The sequence below is a fragment of the Podarcis muralis genome, chromosome 14 (genome assembly GCF_964188315.1).
Source record: "Podarcis muralis chromosome 14, rPodMur119.hap1.1, whole genome shotgun sequence".
In the NCBI taxonomy this organism is placed as follows: Eukaryota; Metazoa; Chordata; class Lepidosauria; order Squamata; family Lacertidae; genus Podarcis; species Podarcis muralis.
Window position 1 is genome coordinate 13,151,748 of NC_135668.1, and position 14,980 is coordinate 13,166,727.

The 14,980-nt window shown below is 42.8% G+C and overlaps 1 protein-coding gene across 1 annotated transcript in view; it reads right to left on the reverse strand.

Moving 5' to 3' along the window:
• FBN1 (fibrillin 1) overlaps positions 1 to 14,980 on the reverse strand; it is a 209,898-nt gene that overhangs the window by 59,513 nt on the left and 135,405 nt on the right. The window contains 5 exon segments of the mRNA XM_028705574.2: positions 3,479 to 3,604; positions 5,746 to 5,871; positions 9,914 to 10,036; positions 10,970 to 11,095; positions 13,600 to 13,725. Coding sequence (XP_028561407.2) covers positions 3,479 to 3,604; positions 5,746 to 5,871; positions 9,914 to 10,036; positions 10,970 to 11,095; positions 13,600 to 13,725 — 627 coding nt within the window.

Consider the following 14,980-nt stretch of genomic DNA (forward strand, 5'->3'; position numbering starts at 1 on the left):
TATTCTTCCGGTAAGTTTCGCTTAGCACTGTATTCATTGCTGGTCCTTCCTTAGGTTGCTAGAATCCTCTGTCGTTTTTCTGAGCCCTCCTTGTATCAACAGACGCTCTCTTCTTCCTGTATCTTGCTGCTCCTCAGCAGCAGAAGCAACCGCACCATGGCAGTAGGAGGAATGCAGAGAGGCAATGCCACCAGCATCTTCAGCTGAAGCAACCCAAGGTTGCAAGTTCCCATCCCGCGGAGGGAAATATTCCCCCATGGCAAAACATTCCTACCCCCTGGAAAGCTAACATACAGAAAGGCTCCCTGCATACTATTCTCCCCAACATGCTGATTTTTCTATGCTAGTGTTAACACGTCACAGTAAACCATAGCTAAGATTTGTTCTTTGCTAAGCGTGATTTGTTCGGAGCAAAATGAACCACAATCCCTGGTTTGGACGCAACACTAAAGCTCCATCAGCACTAAACATTTAGAGCACTATGACGCCACTTTAAACAGTCATGGCTTCCTTCAAAGAATTCTTGGAACTGCAATTTGTTACGGATGCTGAAAGTTGTTAGGAGACCTACAATCCTCAGAGTGGGAACTGCAGCTCTGTGAAGGCACGATAGGGGTCTCCGGGTAATTCTCTTTACTGTTTGAAGTGGGATGGTACTGTTTTCAATGCATAGTGCAGATGGCTGGAGGTGATCGCTTTTTGCTCCTGCTGGCGAGAGACTAGGAGCAAAGTCTGATAGATCTCAGTGTCCACTGCAAACTTCATGCTTACCCATGAAGTGGGCTTTTGTGTATGAAGCTTTCTCCAGAGGGTGGGGTAGATTCGAATGTGGGATTCCCACATCTATACTAAAAAGTGGTACCAACCCCAAAGGACTTTAAAAAATCTGTATATCTATCTACAGCAGGCATCCCCAACCTTCGGCCCTCCAGATGTTTTGGACTACAATTCCCATCATCCCTGACCACTGGTCCTGCTAGCTAGGGATCATGGGAGTTGTAGGCTAAAACATTTGGAGGGCAGCAGGTTGGGGGTGCCTGATCTACAGAATGCTGGAAGGTTGGTCCAAGAGGGAAAAAGCAATTATTGCTTAGATCCACATTCATGTATGCGTATTCGTGGCAGAAGACAGCTGTTACTAATGAACAGGGATACATGATGTTCCCACACTGCTCTCACCTAGAATCATTTTCAAATATTTTTGATGTCTGTTTTACAACATTAATTTCGGTTTCCTAGCAGAAGTGACTTATTGGCTGGTGTATTTGTCCCACTCTGAGACTGCAAGAGTAGTGTTTGTTCTAAAGCTGCATTAAAAAAATTAAATTAACCATATGCTTGTGTTTATATTTTAGGCAATAGCTATGATTTGGAACCCCACTGCTCAAATGCCAACATCCTGTGTTATTAATGCAACTGGCCTCTGAGCTTGTAAGTTTGAACTTCAGTGCTTTTGGCTGGTGAACGAAATGAAAATCATGTATGTTTTGGTTTTGCTGACATATCTTGATATAATTCACTTAAAATCAAGAATCTGTACTGCTGTCACTTTGAAAGCACAAGGAGAGAAAGCTATTTAACCACATACTATTCACCAAAACATTTGGAAAAGAGGGTCTGCTGTTTGCACACAAAGTGTAGACTTTCCAAATCCAAATTCAATATGGTCTTGTTGACGTGGTCCTTGGTGGTCTTCTCACGATGCAATGAATTACATGCTGTGTTAGTTGGTCCAGTCTTGCTCACAACATGGAACTTTGCCAATAACTTAGGTGGAATAAAACTTAGTATAAAAGATTTTGCTGGAGTAAAGGTCAGTTCTCATGTTACATCTTCCAGACACAGGAGACATTCCTAAATCTGTATGCATAGTGACCTAGTTAGGCAAAACACAGCCATGACTCAATGGCCCACTTCACATGTAACATTAAATCCCAGTTAAAAAGTCAGGAGTATGGGAGAAGTGAAGCAGGGACTTTTGAGCATCGTGCACTGGAGTACTGTGTCCAGTTCTGGGCACCACAGTTCAAGAAGGACACTGACAAACTGGAACGTGTCCAGAGGAGGGCAACCAAAATGGTCAAAGGCCTGGAAACGATGCCTTATGAGGAACGGCTAAGGGAGCTGGGCATGTTTAGCCTGGAGAAGAGGAGGTTAAGGGGTGATATGATAGCCATGTTCAAATATATAAAAGGATGTCACATAGAGGAGGGAGAAAGGTTGTTTTCTGCTGCTCCAGAGAAGCGGGCACGGAGCAATGGATCCAAACTACAAGAAAGAAGATTCCACCTAAACATTAGGAAGAACTTCCTGACAGGAAGAGCTGTTCGACAGTGGAATTTGCTGCCAAGGAGTGTGGTGGAGTCTCCGTCTTTGGAGGTCTTTAAGCAGAGGCTTGACAACCATATGTCAGGAGTGCTCTGATGGTGTTTCCTGCTTGGCAGGGGGTTGGACTCGATGGCCCTTGTGGTCTCTTCCAACTCTATGATTCTATGATTCTATGAAATTTTAACTACGGTTTAACGTTACATGAACAGCAGGCTAATATATGAAATCCAGGACTACAAAATAGGCTCAGGGTTTAATGGATTTCTTATGGCGCTTAATCTAGTCACGGTAAAATCACCCACTGGCTCCAAGCCAAAGGCACCCAGGAGTCCTGGTGAGCACATGGTGGTCCTGTTTATCCATGAACACCTTTAGTCATGTTAACTACAGAGGAACTGAGTCGTACCTGTGTGCTACCCATTCACACAGGGCACGTGGACAGATACAGGAGTGTTTCCTGCTTTTACAGATCTGCAACTTGAGAGCTCATCCTCAAAACCCGCAATCCGAGACACCACTGAGCACAGGCAAACCTCAACAATTTTGATAGGAATTAAATGTAACTGGATGAAGGATCATGGAAAACCCATACTTCCTTTGCTGGACCACAAGCGTTTTAAATTAGTAGCCTTTAGAACGAGGGCCTACTGCTATCCCCAACCTAGAATGTGGGTTAAAAAAAATCATATAGGTCCATCCTTCTCCGTCCTTTAAAAATAATTAACCAGAAAAATAACAAAAAGAAAGTGTGCAGGCCACCCTAGAGCAAGCAATGATATACCAACTGAGCTTTTTAAATTTATTCTTAGCAATTATTTTGATGATGAGAGAAGCAAAGCACTCTCCTTGTGCCAGATGGCAAAAAACAACTGGCAACTTTCAAATCACTCCACGGCTATAAAATTAACCACGGATGTATTATGAAAGTGGCCAGTTTGTTGAGTAACTGACCAGCTAAGCGCCTGCCAGCAAAGCCCAGAAGATTTCTCATTATTTCTCTCTCACGTCAACTAATCTTAAATTTGTGCCCCAGAAAGAGGCAGGGCATTCTGCTTTACCAAACAAATGGGCAACTATTCTGTTGACAAATATTTGTATATATATGTAAATGGGGAAAAACTACCTATTTACATATAATCATAAGACATACCTGTGCAACCCGTTGTTCCTTTCTTGCCAGAATAACCCATATCACAGTGGCAGATAAAAGAGCCTCTTGTATTCTCACAGCTTCCGCTCAGACAGATGTTCGGGTTCAGCTCACATTCATTAACATCTGTAGGGGGGAAGGGGTTATAGTTGTAAAAATCTTAAGAAACTGCTACTCACATTTCACTCTAGATACAAGTATTGTTATAAACTATTACAAAAAGGGAGGAAGCAGCTATGACATTTTTGGCAGGGGAATGATATGGTTTTGGAAACAGATCCATGCAGCGCTGTGAAATGACTGGAGCCAAAGGATAGTATTCAACTGACTTAAACACATCGTGGTGAGCCATTGAAATGAATGGCCATGACTGACTTAGGCCCATTAACATCAATGGGTCTACCCTGAGTAAAAGTGAGTTGAAAATAACCCAAAGTCTTAAGCCATTTAGGAAGCTGAGGATAGTCTTGTTTCTAGCTCCTTGAAGGTAAACGAAGTAACCTGGAAGTTTTCCTCCTTAGAGTTGTGATGGGAACAGAAACAAGCCCTGGAAACCTTCAGAGAGATTTATCTACCTCAACCCTCTGATGGCTGTTCCTATTCATTTGAATATGAGCATTCCCTTCTACTTCTCCCCCCCCCATTGGCTCCTAGTTTGTTATTTCCATTTTCATGAGCCCAGAATCTCTAAGAGTGAATCTATCTGGCCTATGTTTTCTTATTATATTCTGAATGTTCCTCCACCACTGGTATTAAAAAGTGCAGTCACCTACCAAGGTCTTAATGTTCTCCACTATCTTCTTGTGTGGAACATTTCCCCCTCCTTAGGGTAAATTCAATCCTAAAAGGCCTGGAATCATTCCACTGGAATCCCAACCCTGCTTATAAAGGCTTCATTTCTGAAGATCTGTACTTCAACTGAGGATTCCATGGCTGTTTTACATTAGACACTTTATCAAAATGCTCCAGAAGCTCACAGAAAGGATTTTTCACTCTTGATAGGGATAACATGCATGAAACTTATAGCAAGTGTGCTAGCTCTGCCCCTCATCCCATCCATCATCAGCTTCTGCCAGCTCCAAAACAACTGTGGACAGCAGGGCTGCCTCCTATACTCAGAGAAGCTCTCACACGTTTTGGAACTCTGGAAAACCAAAGTTCCACACAATTGGAAGAATCCACAAGGATAGGAGACTCTGTCAGGAGCTCGTCCTACACTCGAGTAGGACCCTGGTAGAAACATATGCACCACTAGCATGTTCCCTCCCTCCTGGTTCAATCGTTCGGGAGCTTCAAAAGCTTTCTTCTGCCCAAACATCACAGCAACCAATGCCAATAGACATCGGCACACTTAGGAATCCGCAGAGTCTTCGCAGCTTGCGTGACAGACCTCAGCAACTCAGCATTTTGGCTAATCTACTTTATTTACATATAAACACACACGGAGCACTGCAACATGGCTCCCTCTCTCTCTAGCATCAGACAGCAAAGAGAAAAAGAACAAAGGACAATAGTCCCACTTCACGGAACACAGGAACACAAACATCCTATCTCTGTCACTTCCCACTTTGTGGAGTCAAAATATACACCGTCATGCGATAGACAAAAATCCCATGACTGCAATCATGGAGCAGGAATTCTAACAGACTCCCCTGCTGCAAACAGTCACCCTGGAAGATGCAGAGGGCCAGAGCAATGTGGAAGTGTGTGGGTGGAGAGGGTGCACTCACGAAATTACTCTTTGCTCCTCAAGTGTTTAGTTAAGGCCTGCTCAGAATGTCAGAATCGGGTTTGTGTGCCCTATTCAGCAGATAATCTTAAAGAAAACAGAATACCATATTTTTCCATGTATGAGACGCCCCCATGTATAAGACAACCCCCAATTTTAAAGTTTAAAAAATTGGGGGGGAATATCGTCTTATCCACGGAAAAATACGGTATGTTTTAAACATTTTCCTTTATTTATTTTTTAAAAAACCAAACAGAAACATTTCAGTGTTCATCATTTTTGAAAAACAGGAATTTTTCAAAGACACTTTTATAAAGTTTCATCTGCAGCCAACATCCAAATGATGTGAAAATGAAACAAATGACATTAAGCGATCTTGACAAGTAGTGGCAAACAACTGATTGCCATCTATCATCCACGTTAGTAACAATGATGAAGAGTTACCGCTTCCTTGCAAATTTTAAACAAAGCACCATCTCCTTTATTTTCATCACAGGCAGGTTACAAACAGGATTAGGGTAACATATTTTTTACTTGCCTAAACAAGACTTCATGTCATCGGATGTCATGAATCCATCATAGCAAAGACACCTGTATTCTCCAGGTATGTTAGTGCACTGGCCCCCATCACAGATGTTATGATTGTCTTCACACTCATCAATATCTGTAAGGAAAAAGTGACAAATTCTTAACCAGTTGACACCCAAATCTATCCTTTCTGTCTTAGTTAAGTGATACTTATTTCTAGAAGCGAAAGTACAGAATTGCCACATTACATCTATTAAAGCTAAGGAAGTCCACATATAGATTTCTTTTGCAGAATAATCTTTTATTACAATATAATATTTTGCATCTGCTCTCTCTGCTGGAAAAAGCTTTGCAATATTTAGCATTTAAAATTTAACACTTATCCATATCCCTGTTTACCATCAGTGGCCAGGAAACTGATCTAAGATGCTGGAAATTCCTCTTTTCTTGCAGCTACCAAGCAGTTTAAACTTATTGGGTGATATCCAATGTCAGCCATACTCAGAGTAGATCCACAAAAAATCAAATTGTGTGATTTTAATGGGTCTACTCTGAGTATAACTTATTCTTTTAGGGGGGAAACCCTCCATGTTTTATAATTGCAAACTTTTATAAGTTCTCGTGGTTTTTTTCCTTGACAATAGCACCACATACCAGCTTAAGATCCAAAACTTTGCTTGGTTACTCAAAGGAAATGTTTGCAAAACAAAGAGCTGAGCTGAGAACCCCCTCTCTTCGGAGAGAAAGGGTGTAACTCACAAGGAGATGAGTCCATTGTGTATGTTAGGAATGATGCAGCTGCAGAAAACTTAACTCATTTTAACTACTGGGTCCAAGAGTTTTCGGACCATTATTCATTTTCTGCGCAGCCAACACAAAACAAACAGATACTGTTCTGTTGTTTTTGTAAGGAGATGCAACCTGGAAGACATCTCTTGCTGGCTACTGCTTTTCTTATTAATCACATGACGCTATCACACTCATCAGCTGTTTGGAACTGCATCCTTAGCTGAACTGGCATAAAAAAAACCCCTTATTTGCAAGCCACATATAATTAATTTATTTCAAGCCTGTACATGGAAAATCTGCCCCACCTATTACTTCGCCCTTGCACTTCACGGCCTTCAGACACTGCTGACTGCTGGGGGGGTGGGGCGCCCTTCATATCTCTACTGATGTATACGTAACTGTCAAACTAGGTTAAAGGTAAAGGTAAAGGGACCCCTGACCATTAGGTCCGGTTGTGGCCAACTCTGGGGTTGCAGCGCTCATCTCGCTTTATTGGCTGAGGGAGCCGGCGTACAGCTTCCGGGTCATGTGGCCAGCGTGACTAAGCCGCTTCTGGCGAACCAGAGCAGCGCACGGAAACGCCGTTTACCTTCCCGCTGGAGCGGTACCTGTTTATCTACTTGCACTTTGGCGTGCTTTCGAACTGCTAGGTTGGCAGGAGCAGGGACCAGGCAACGGGAGCTCACCCCATTGCAAGGATTCGAACCACCGACCTTCTGATCGGCAAGTCCTAGGCTCTGTGGTTTAACCCACAGCGCCACCTGCGTCCCTGTGTCAAACAAGGATACCTCTGAGGAAACGGGATCTATTCCACAAAACCTTAAGCCGCAATCAGTGGCTTTCTCAACAGGGGTACAAAAATTGTTGAAACTTCCTCCCTGGATCAAATATTAATTAAAAGCTAGCTGTATTATACATGCCATCATTTATTAGAGGCATTTATAATGCAGCTAGCTTTTAATTAGAGGCATTTATAGTCCTTCAAGAGGTGTTGGGCACTGTATATGTCTTTCTCTTTTTCTTCTCATAGCTACTCAGTGAGGTATGCAAGGAAGCATATCAGGTTTTCTTGGTCTGCATCTAGCCACTGTTCCAAAGACGGCATGTTCCCTTTTCTCCTTTTCCCTCTGCCTTGACTCTACCATACTGCCTCTCTTTTATTAAGGGACAGAAACATAATGCGCAGAGAACCATGACTCTTTGACAGCCAGAAACCCTTCAATAAGTGCTTGTGCCAGAAGAACTTGTGTTTAAACAAGCATTTCCCCACTGAAGGAAGCGGGCACCTTAAAATTAAAGCACTCTGTAGAATATCTTTGTGCATCATGGTTTCCTGTTTCTAATACGTGGATGCTGTCACATCTGTGAAAAGAGGCCACTGCAAGAAGTTGGAAAATTGTACTTCAATACTGAATACAGATAACCTTTTAAAATAAGAAAGCTGTGTGTCCGAAGGATTATGGCCAACCCACATCCTTCCTGCAGAATCTTTGGCCTTCGAAGTAATACGCCTGTGCCCTTATTGCATAATTCCTGTGACTGTAATTTGTTTTAACTGTTTTAGTTCTGAATTTTAAATTGTGGTAACCCACCCTATGGCTAATACAACAATGTGAGTGCCTGGAGGCGGTTGGAGGATGGATGGTCGCTAATGGATTGAAGTTGAATCCTGACAAGACAGAAGTACTGTTTTTGGGAGACAGGGAGCGGGCAGGTGTGGAGGATTCCCTGGTCCTGAATGGGGTAACTGTGCCCCTGAAGGACCAGGTGTGCAGCCTGGGAGTCATTTTGGACTCACAGCTGTCCATGGAGGCGCAGGTTAATTCTGTGTCCAGGGCGGCTGTCTACCAGCTCCATCTGGTACGCAGGCTGAGACCCTACCTGCCCGCGGACTGTCTCGCCAGAGTGGTGCATGCTCTAGTTATCTCCTGCTTGGAATACTGCAATGCGCTCTACGTGGGGCTACCTTTGAAGGTGACTCGGAAACTACAACTAATCCAGAATGCAGCAGCTAGACTGGTGACTGGGGGCGGCAGCCGAGACCACATAACACCGGTCTTGAAAGACCTACATTGGCTCCCAGTACGTTTCCGAGCACAATTCAAAGTGCTGGTGTTGACCTTTAAAGCCCTAAACGGCCTCGGCCCAGTATACCTGAAGGAGCGTCTGTACCCCCATCATTCTGCCTGGACGCTGAGGTCCAGCGCCGAGGGCCTTCTGGCGGTTCCCTCACTGTGAGAAGTGAGGTTGCAGGGAACCAGGCAGAGGGCCTTCTCGGTAGTGGTGCCCGCCCTGTGGAACGCCCTCCCATCAGATGTCAAGGCGATAAATAACTACCTGACATTCAGAAGACATCTTAAGGCAGCCCTGTTCAGGGAAGTTTTTAATCTGTGATATTTTACTGTATCTTTGGTTTCTATGGAAGCCGCCCAGAGTGGCTGGGGAAACCCAGCCAGATGTGCGGGGTACAAATAATATATTATTATTATTATTATTATTATTATTATTATTATTATTATTATTATTATTATTATATAACAACGACAAGTTCCTTGCTGAAACAAAAGGCAGTTGTTTAATTTGAAATTGTTGTAAGATTTCACACTCTACTTCCCTAACCTCCAAAGCGGCCTGATGCAGCAATTTATTTATTTTTCATTTGCTTATAAAATTATTTGTATGCCACCTTTTTTGGGATGTAACCCATCCATGGCATCCCACGGAATAACAAGAACACAAAATTAAGATCAGCAGAGGGCGCCATCTTGGTACACCTCCCTCAGTTGGTGGGAGTGTCCCAGGAAAGGGCACTCTCAGTGGCAGCCCCATAGTTGTGGAATTCCCTTCCCACAGAGATGTGTCTGGCATCTTCACTATATAGCTTTCAGAAAATGCTGAAGATGCACCTCTTTGCCCAGGCTTTAGACACCTGAGACAGGTGTTATCAGGACTCACCCTATTCTTGTGTCTGTACTATGCTTTAACTGTTTTAAATTCTCAATTTTTAATTGTTGCAACATACTCTACGACCTGCTGGTGAAGGGCAAGATAAGAATAATGCAATGATCTGAAATAATCAGCATTTTAACAAAGTCTGCAGCATTAACAGTTATTTAAACATCCCATTAAAACAGCTACAGAGACGAATAAGGCTATTAATCCTGCTACATGTGGCTCCCAAATCTGATAGTTAGGGCAGCAATCCATTGCATAAATGTGTGGAAATACCACTGATCTCGATGGAACTTCTAAGTAAACATGCAAGGGATTGGGTTGCAAAAATGGCAATGACAAAAACATAAAGTGAGAATAAGGCAACAGATACAGCCAAAGAACCAGAAGCAGCTTGGCAGTGGCTGTCAGTATAAATGTTCACAAATTGACTTTACCAGTGCAAGTTCTGTGGTCTGGCATTAGTGCATATCCTGGTCTGCAGCTACACTCATAGCTGCCTTCCGAATTTGTACAGAACGTGTCGCAGCCACCGTTCATAATGTCGCATTCGTTAATATCTAGAAAGAAAGAAATGACAATGTAAAGCACAAAATATTTTTTATTCCTTTTTTTAAAAAAAAATAATACTGCCTGTGAGGCTGTGGAAGTTTGAAAGTTCTCAGTGTGCTTTTAAACTGACACTAAACTGATTAGTATTATCTTAGGACACTCCAAAGTTTTCATTCCAATATGTTGCGGGGGAGGGGGGGATATGTTCAGACAGGAAAATCAAATAGTGGAATGTCCAACTCTCGGGCTTAAATTATGAAAGGGGGGGGGACTGATTCCACACTTTGAATTGTATGTTGATGTAGGTTGCATCTCTGTAGAGTTCCTGCCCCCAAGGGGCTTACAACCTAGAAAAGGGGGGGTGGCGGCGGTGTTGTGCAGCTCATTTTATACCTGAAGATATGATGGGCTAACTCACACGAATCTTGGGGTAGGGCAAGTTTTCTTTTTCAAGGAAGATTCAAAAAGACGATTGGTTGAAGTGGCCCACCCTCCAGTTTTATCCACCTCCTTCTGAAGCTGCTCAGTAATATAGTTTCTTGCTTGAGGGCACGGGAATTGCAGTTTTCTCTCAATACTGAACTTCATTGGGAAGCAGAAGAAGTTACAAATCCCATGCTCCACAGCAGAAACTACATGCACACGAAAGCTTATACCAAGAACAAACTTAGTTGGTCTCTAAGGTGCTACTGGACAATTTTTTATATATATTATTTCACTATTCTTAACTATGTTTTGTTTGCTGGTGCTCACAAATTGATTCCTTCTTGTAAGTTATAGTGTGTGTGTGTGTGTGTGTGTGTGTGTGTGTGTGTGTACACATATACATACTGTTTGTAATACCAGTGACATTTTTGTCAACACCACAAGAACACACAAACACATACACACATATATATATGACACCTACTACTGACCCATGAGGAAAACAAAGCTCTTACCAACACAGAACAATTTGTCAGGCGTGGACTGATATCCAGGGTTGCAGGCACACTGGTATTTTCCAATGAGGTTGACACAATGCCCGTTTCTGCACAGATTTACACTCAGGTCGCATTCATTAATGTCTATTTGAAAAGGAAAAAAGAAAGACACAACATTTTAAGTTCCTATGAACTATCTTTTTCTTCTGCCTGCCCCTCACCACCACCCCAGCTGAATAGTTCATATAATTTATTCCATTTGTATTCCACTTTCTTCTTCGAAGAAGCTCATGGTGGCATATACGGGGCTGCCCCTTCTCATTTAATCCCCAGAGCAGCCCTGTGACGTAGGCTGAGAGGCAGGGACTGGCCCAAGGTCACCCAGCGAGCTTCATGGACGAGTGTGGATTTGAACCCTGGTCTCCCAGGTTCTGGTCCAACACTCAAAACCACTACACCACACTGGCTCTCTATGTTGATGGTAGCACTGAGGACAAATATGAAGACCTGGTAACCATAGTGAAAATAGAATATGAAGTTGAAGAAGAAAGGGCTGTGCTCTGCGCCCTAGGTTATGAAATCTGCCCAAGCGCCAGCAGCTGAGTTCTGGCTACACAAAGCTAGATTCCTGCCAAGAATAGAAGAAGCTGGCAGGGATTTTAAGCCAAACTCCAGCCTGAGATCTGCTCTCAGAAAGGTGAAAAGGAAAGAAGAACAGAAGAACTGCATTTCACCTGAATTTCAGCTTTGTGCATTTCCGGTTAAATGGAAGGATTCACAGCTCAACTGAAACCAGGTTTTACTTCCTCACTAACTAGTTCCACTAGTGGTTAACATAAGCTTTACCATCTGAAACATCACAACAAAACCTTAACCTGGCAATCCTCATAGAACTCTAGCCCAATGGTTGCCATTGATCTGATTGGTATTAATTTTATAATGAAATGATTTTAGAATGTTTTATCATTTTACTGTTGTTAGCCGCTCTGAGCCCGGCTTCGGCTGGGGAGGGTGGGATATAAATAAAATATTATTATTATTATCATTATTATTATTGTAATGGGGAGGGGGGTAATCCACCTAAACTTTCATTTAGAGACAGGGGCTTAAAGCAAGAGATGAAAGATTTCAGTTTTAACAGCAGTGAGCCCCAGAGTTGCGTAGGGGGGGGTTGCCCGAGTTTCTATGCTCAAAGACAGCTAGCTTGTCAGGGAATGGGTTTGCCCAAACACTTAGGTTTCTTTAATATGAGAGGAGTGTTTTGTTTTTAAAATAATAATAATAGGGGAAGGATTCAAACATACTGGAGCCTTATACCAAGTCAGACTTTTGGTCCATCTAGCTCAGTACTGTCTAAACTGACTGGCAGAAACTGTCCATGGTTTCAGGCAAGGGACATTCTCAGTCACACCTGGAGATGATGGGCAGTGAACTTTGAACCTTATGCATGCAAAACAGATGCTCTACCACTGAGCAGTGGTCCCTTTATTATTATTAGTAGTAGTAGTTGTAGTAGTAGTAGTATTTTGATCCTATATTTGCAGTCTGAACTGCAAGAGGAAAAAGCTGCAGCACATTAATTCTGCTGAGCATGTAGTTTAGCTCTTCCTTGCAACAGGTTTCAGAAACAAAGCACCTATGGGCAAGGATCGTGCTCCCAATGAGATGATCATTAAAACCAGGAAAACGTAACTAACAGATACAGGAGTGACTCTGGACCAGGGAACAGTCCACATAGCCCTAGGTCCTTGGGTCACTCATGGTGATGAGCTGTAATGCTTAAACTGTTCTGTAGATGGCTTGTGACAGAAAGTATTTGATTAATCTGCTAACTCTAGGGGTTGTATGCAATGCTGACCCTACTAGACTCATTGGAATTAATGGGCATTACTAAGGTCCATTAATTTCAATGGGTCTGCTCTGAGCAGGACTAGCATTGGATACAATCCTAAGTCTGGCGTGTACCATGCTGAGCTTTAGAAAGAAGCAGACAGGCAAGCAGTTTCAGGCTGTAGTTTGTGTCACCCTTACCAAGGCACTCTAACTACAATCCTGTTCCAACCGTAACATAACTACAGTGAGATGGTAGGGATATCTGTCCTGGGCATACCCCCAAAAGAGGTGCAAAAATGGCTTTCGAAAGACAGCTGTTACAATTATGTAATGTCATCTTATGCAGGATAATAAAACTGATTTACTTTACAAGTTGCTGAATGGATTATGATCAGGTAATCCAAGCGGAAACATTTGAACACTTGAAACCACCATACAAATGTATTATTATTAATAACTACAACAACAACAACAACAATTTTAATAAACACAAGTGGGCTGCTTGAACAGCAATGCCCATAGAGTATCTGTATCACTCTTTTCTTAAATCTAGCCCCATTCTAAACTCATCCCTGTACCATTTCCAGGAATGGGATGGAGAAAGGGGCCTAAATGTGAGGAGCCTTTCCTCTGTATGTGTAATAATGGGTCTGTTGAGAGGCACAATGATATCAGATCAGACACTGTGCAGATCTAATGCCAGCTGGATAATGCCACTGCCACAGAGCAGGAACAAAAGTGTGAAAATGTAGAGAGAAAAAAATATCTGGGAACTGCAGTGAACTTTCATGCAAGGGCTATTCCCCCCACCTTACCTATGCAGGCAGAGATGTTCTGAGCCAACTGATGACCTGGAGGACAATCACATTTGAAGCTTCCTTCGGTGTTTATGCAAATACCGCCTCTGCACAACAGAGGATTCCTCTCACATTCATCGATGTCTGAGAAAGCAGAACAAAAATGGGGGAAAGAATGCATGTTAGAGCTGAAAGTCTTCAGCATACCAGAGAGACTGAAGTGGTGGCGCTAAGCCAAGAGTTTGCTTGGCCTTTGGAACTCCTCATGAAAACCCATGCATCTCCTCCCCACATGTCCCTTCCTCTCCTGCCAGTAACTGTTCTAACCATCTCCCAGCTGCTGTTTCCTTCTCTCTCCATGCCACATGAGACACTGTCTCTTCCCAAATACCTCAGCCCAACTCCCACAGAGATCACACATGACTGGGATTCCTCCCCTGCCTAGTGGGTGGTTTTCTTCATTTCCCTCTTGTCTGCTGCTCTGCTTTCTGCTGAACATTTCTCAAAGGAGATGTCTTGCCCAGCCCAATCTGTTGACTTGGCCAACATGCTGCAGTCAGCTCTGATCTGAACCACAGCAGTTGAGAGAGACCAGATAGTTGAGTTTCTGGTAGGAATCTGGGCAAGTATCTAGGATTTTGAGTGTGTGATAGGAATCTGAACAGAGATCTAATATATCTCCATCAATCTTGTCTATCTATATACGAAGGCAAGGCAAAGGGAAATGATCACACATTATGCACCGTCTGTATAGAAAATATTTCTGTGTATAAAATTCACAATGAGCAGATGTCCCAACGGGTAGTGAAAATACACAAAAAAACCCCTGAGGAGTTGTGTGTCTGTGGGCGTGCGTGACAGAGTGGGGCGATTCAAATTATTTTCAGAAATGTATGCACTAGTTTTAGGAGTAATAATCACAGCAGGACCTATCTTTCATTTGACTTTGGCTGGCATTCTGGATGGCTTTTATGTGGGAGAGACAGGTTAAATCTTCAACCGTGAGTCAGCCTTTGGGTGACAACTCCCAAAGTAACCTACCTCCCAGGTTTTCCAAAAAAATAAGAATATGAAAATGAATAGATGTGCATGCTGTCATTCAGTGTAGTAAACACTTCAGAAATGCAAAGAGAGCGATATTATTTTGATGAGAGAGAACAAAGACATTGTGTCTTATTTAAAGCCTGGAGTGATAGTGAACTCTGTTGCCAGACATACATTTTACACCTATAATACCTTCAGAAACTATCATAGCTCAAGGTGATATCGTGTAGCATTATAAAATCTGTTACTAATCAAAGCTAATCGCAATGTGGGGGGAGGGGAGAGATAATGCTGAAATATTGAGGATGAGCTAAAAGAAACCCTAGACTTTGTGAGCTGGCATTATTAAAAGCCA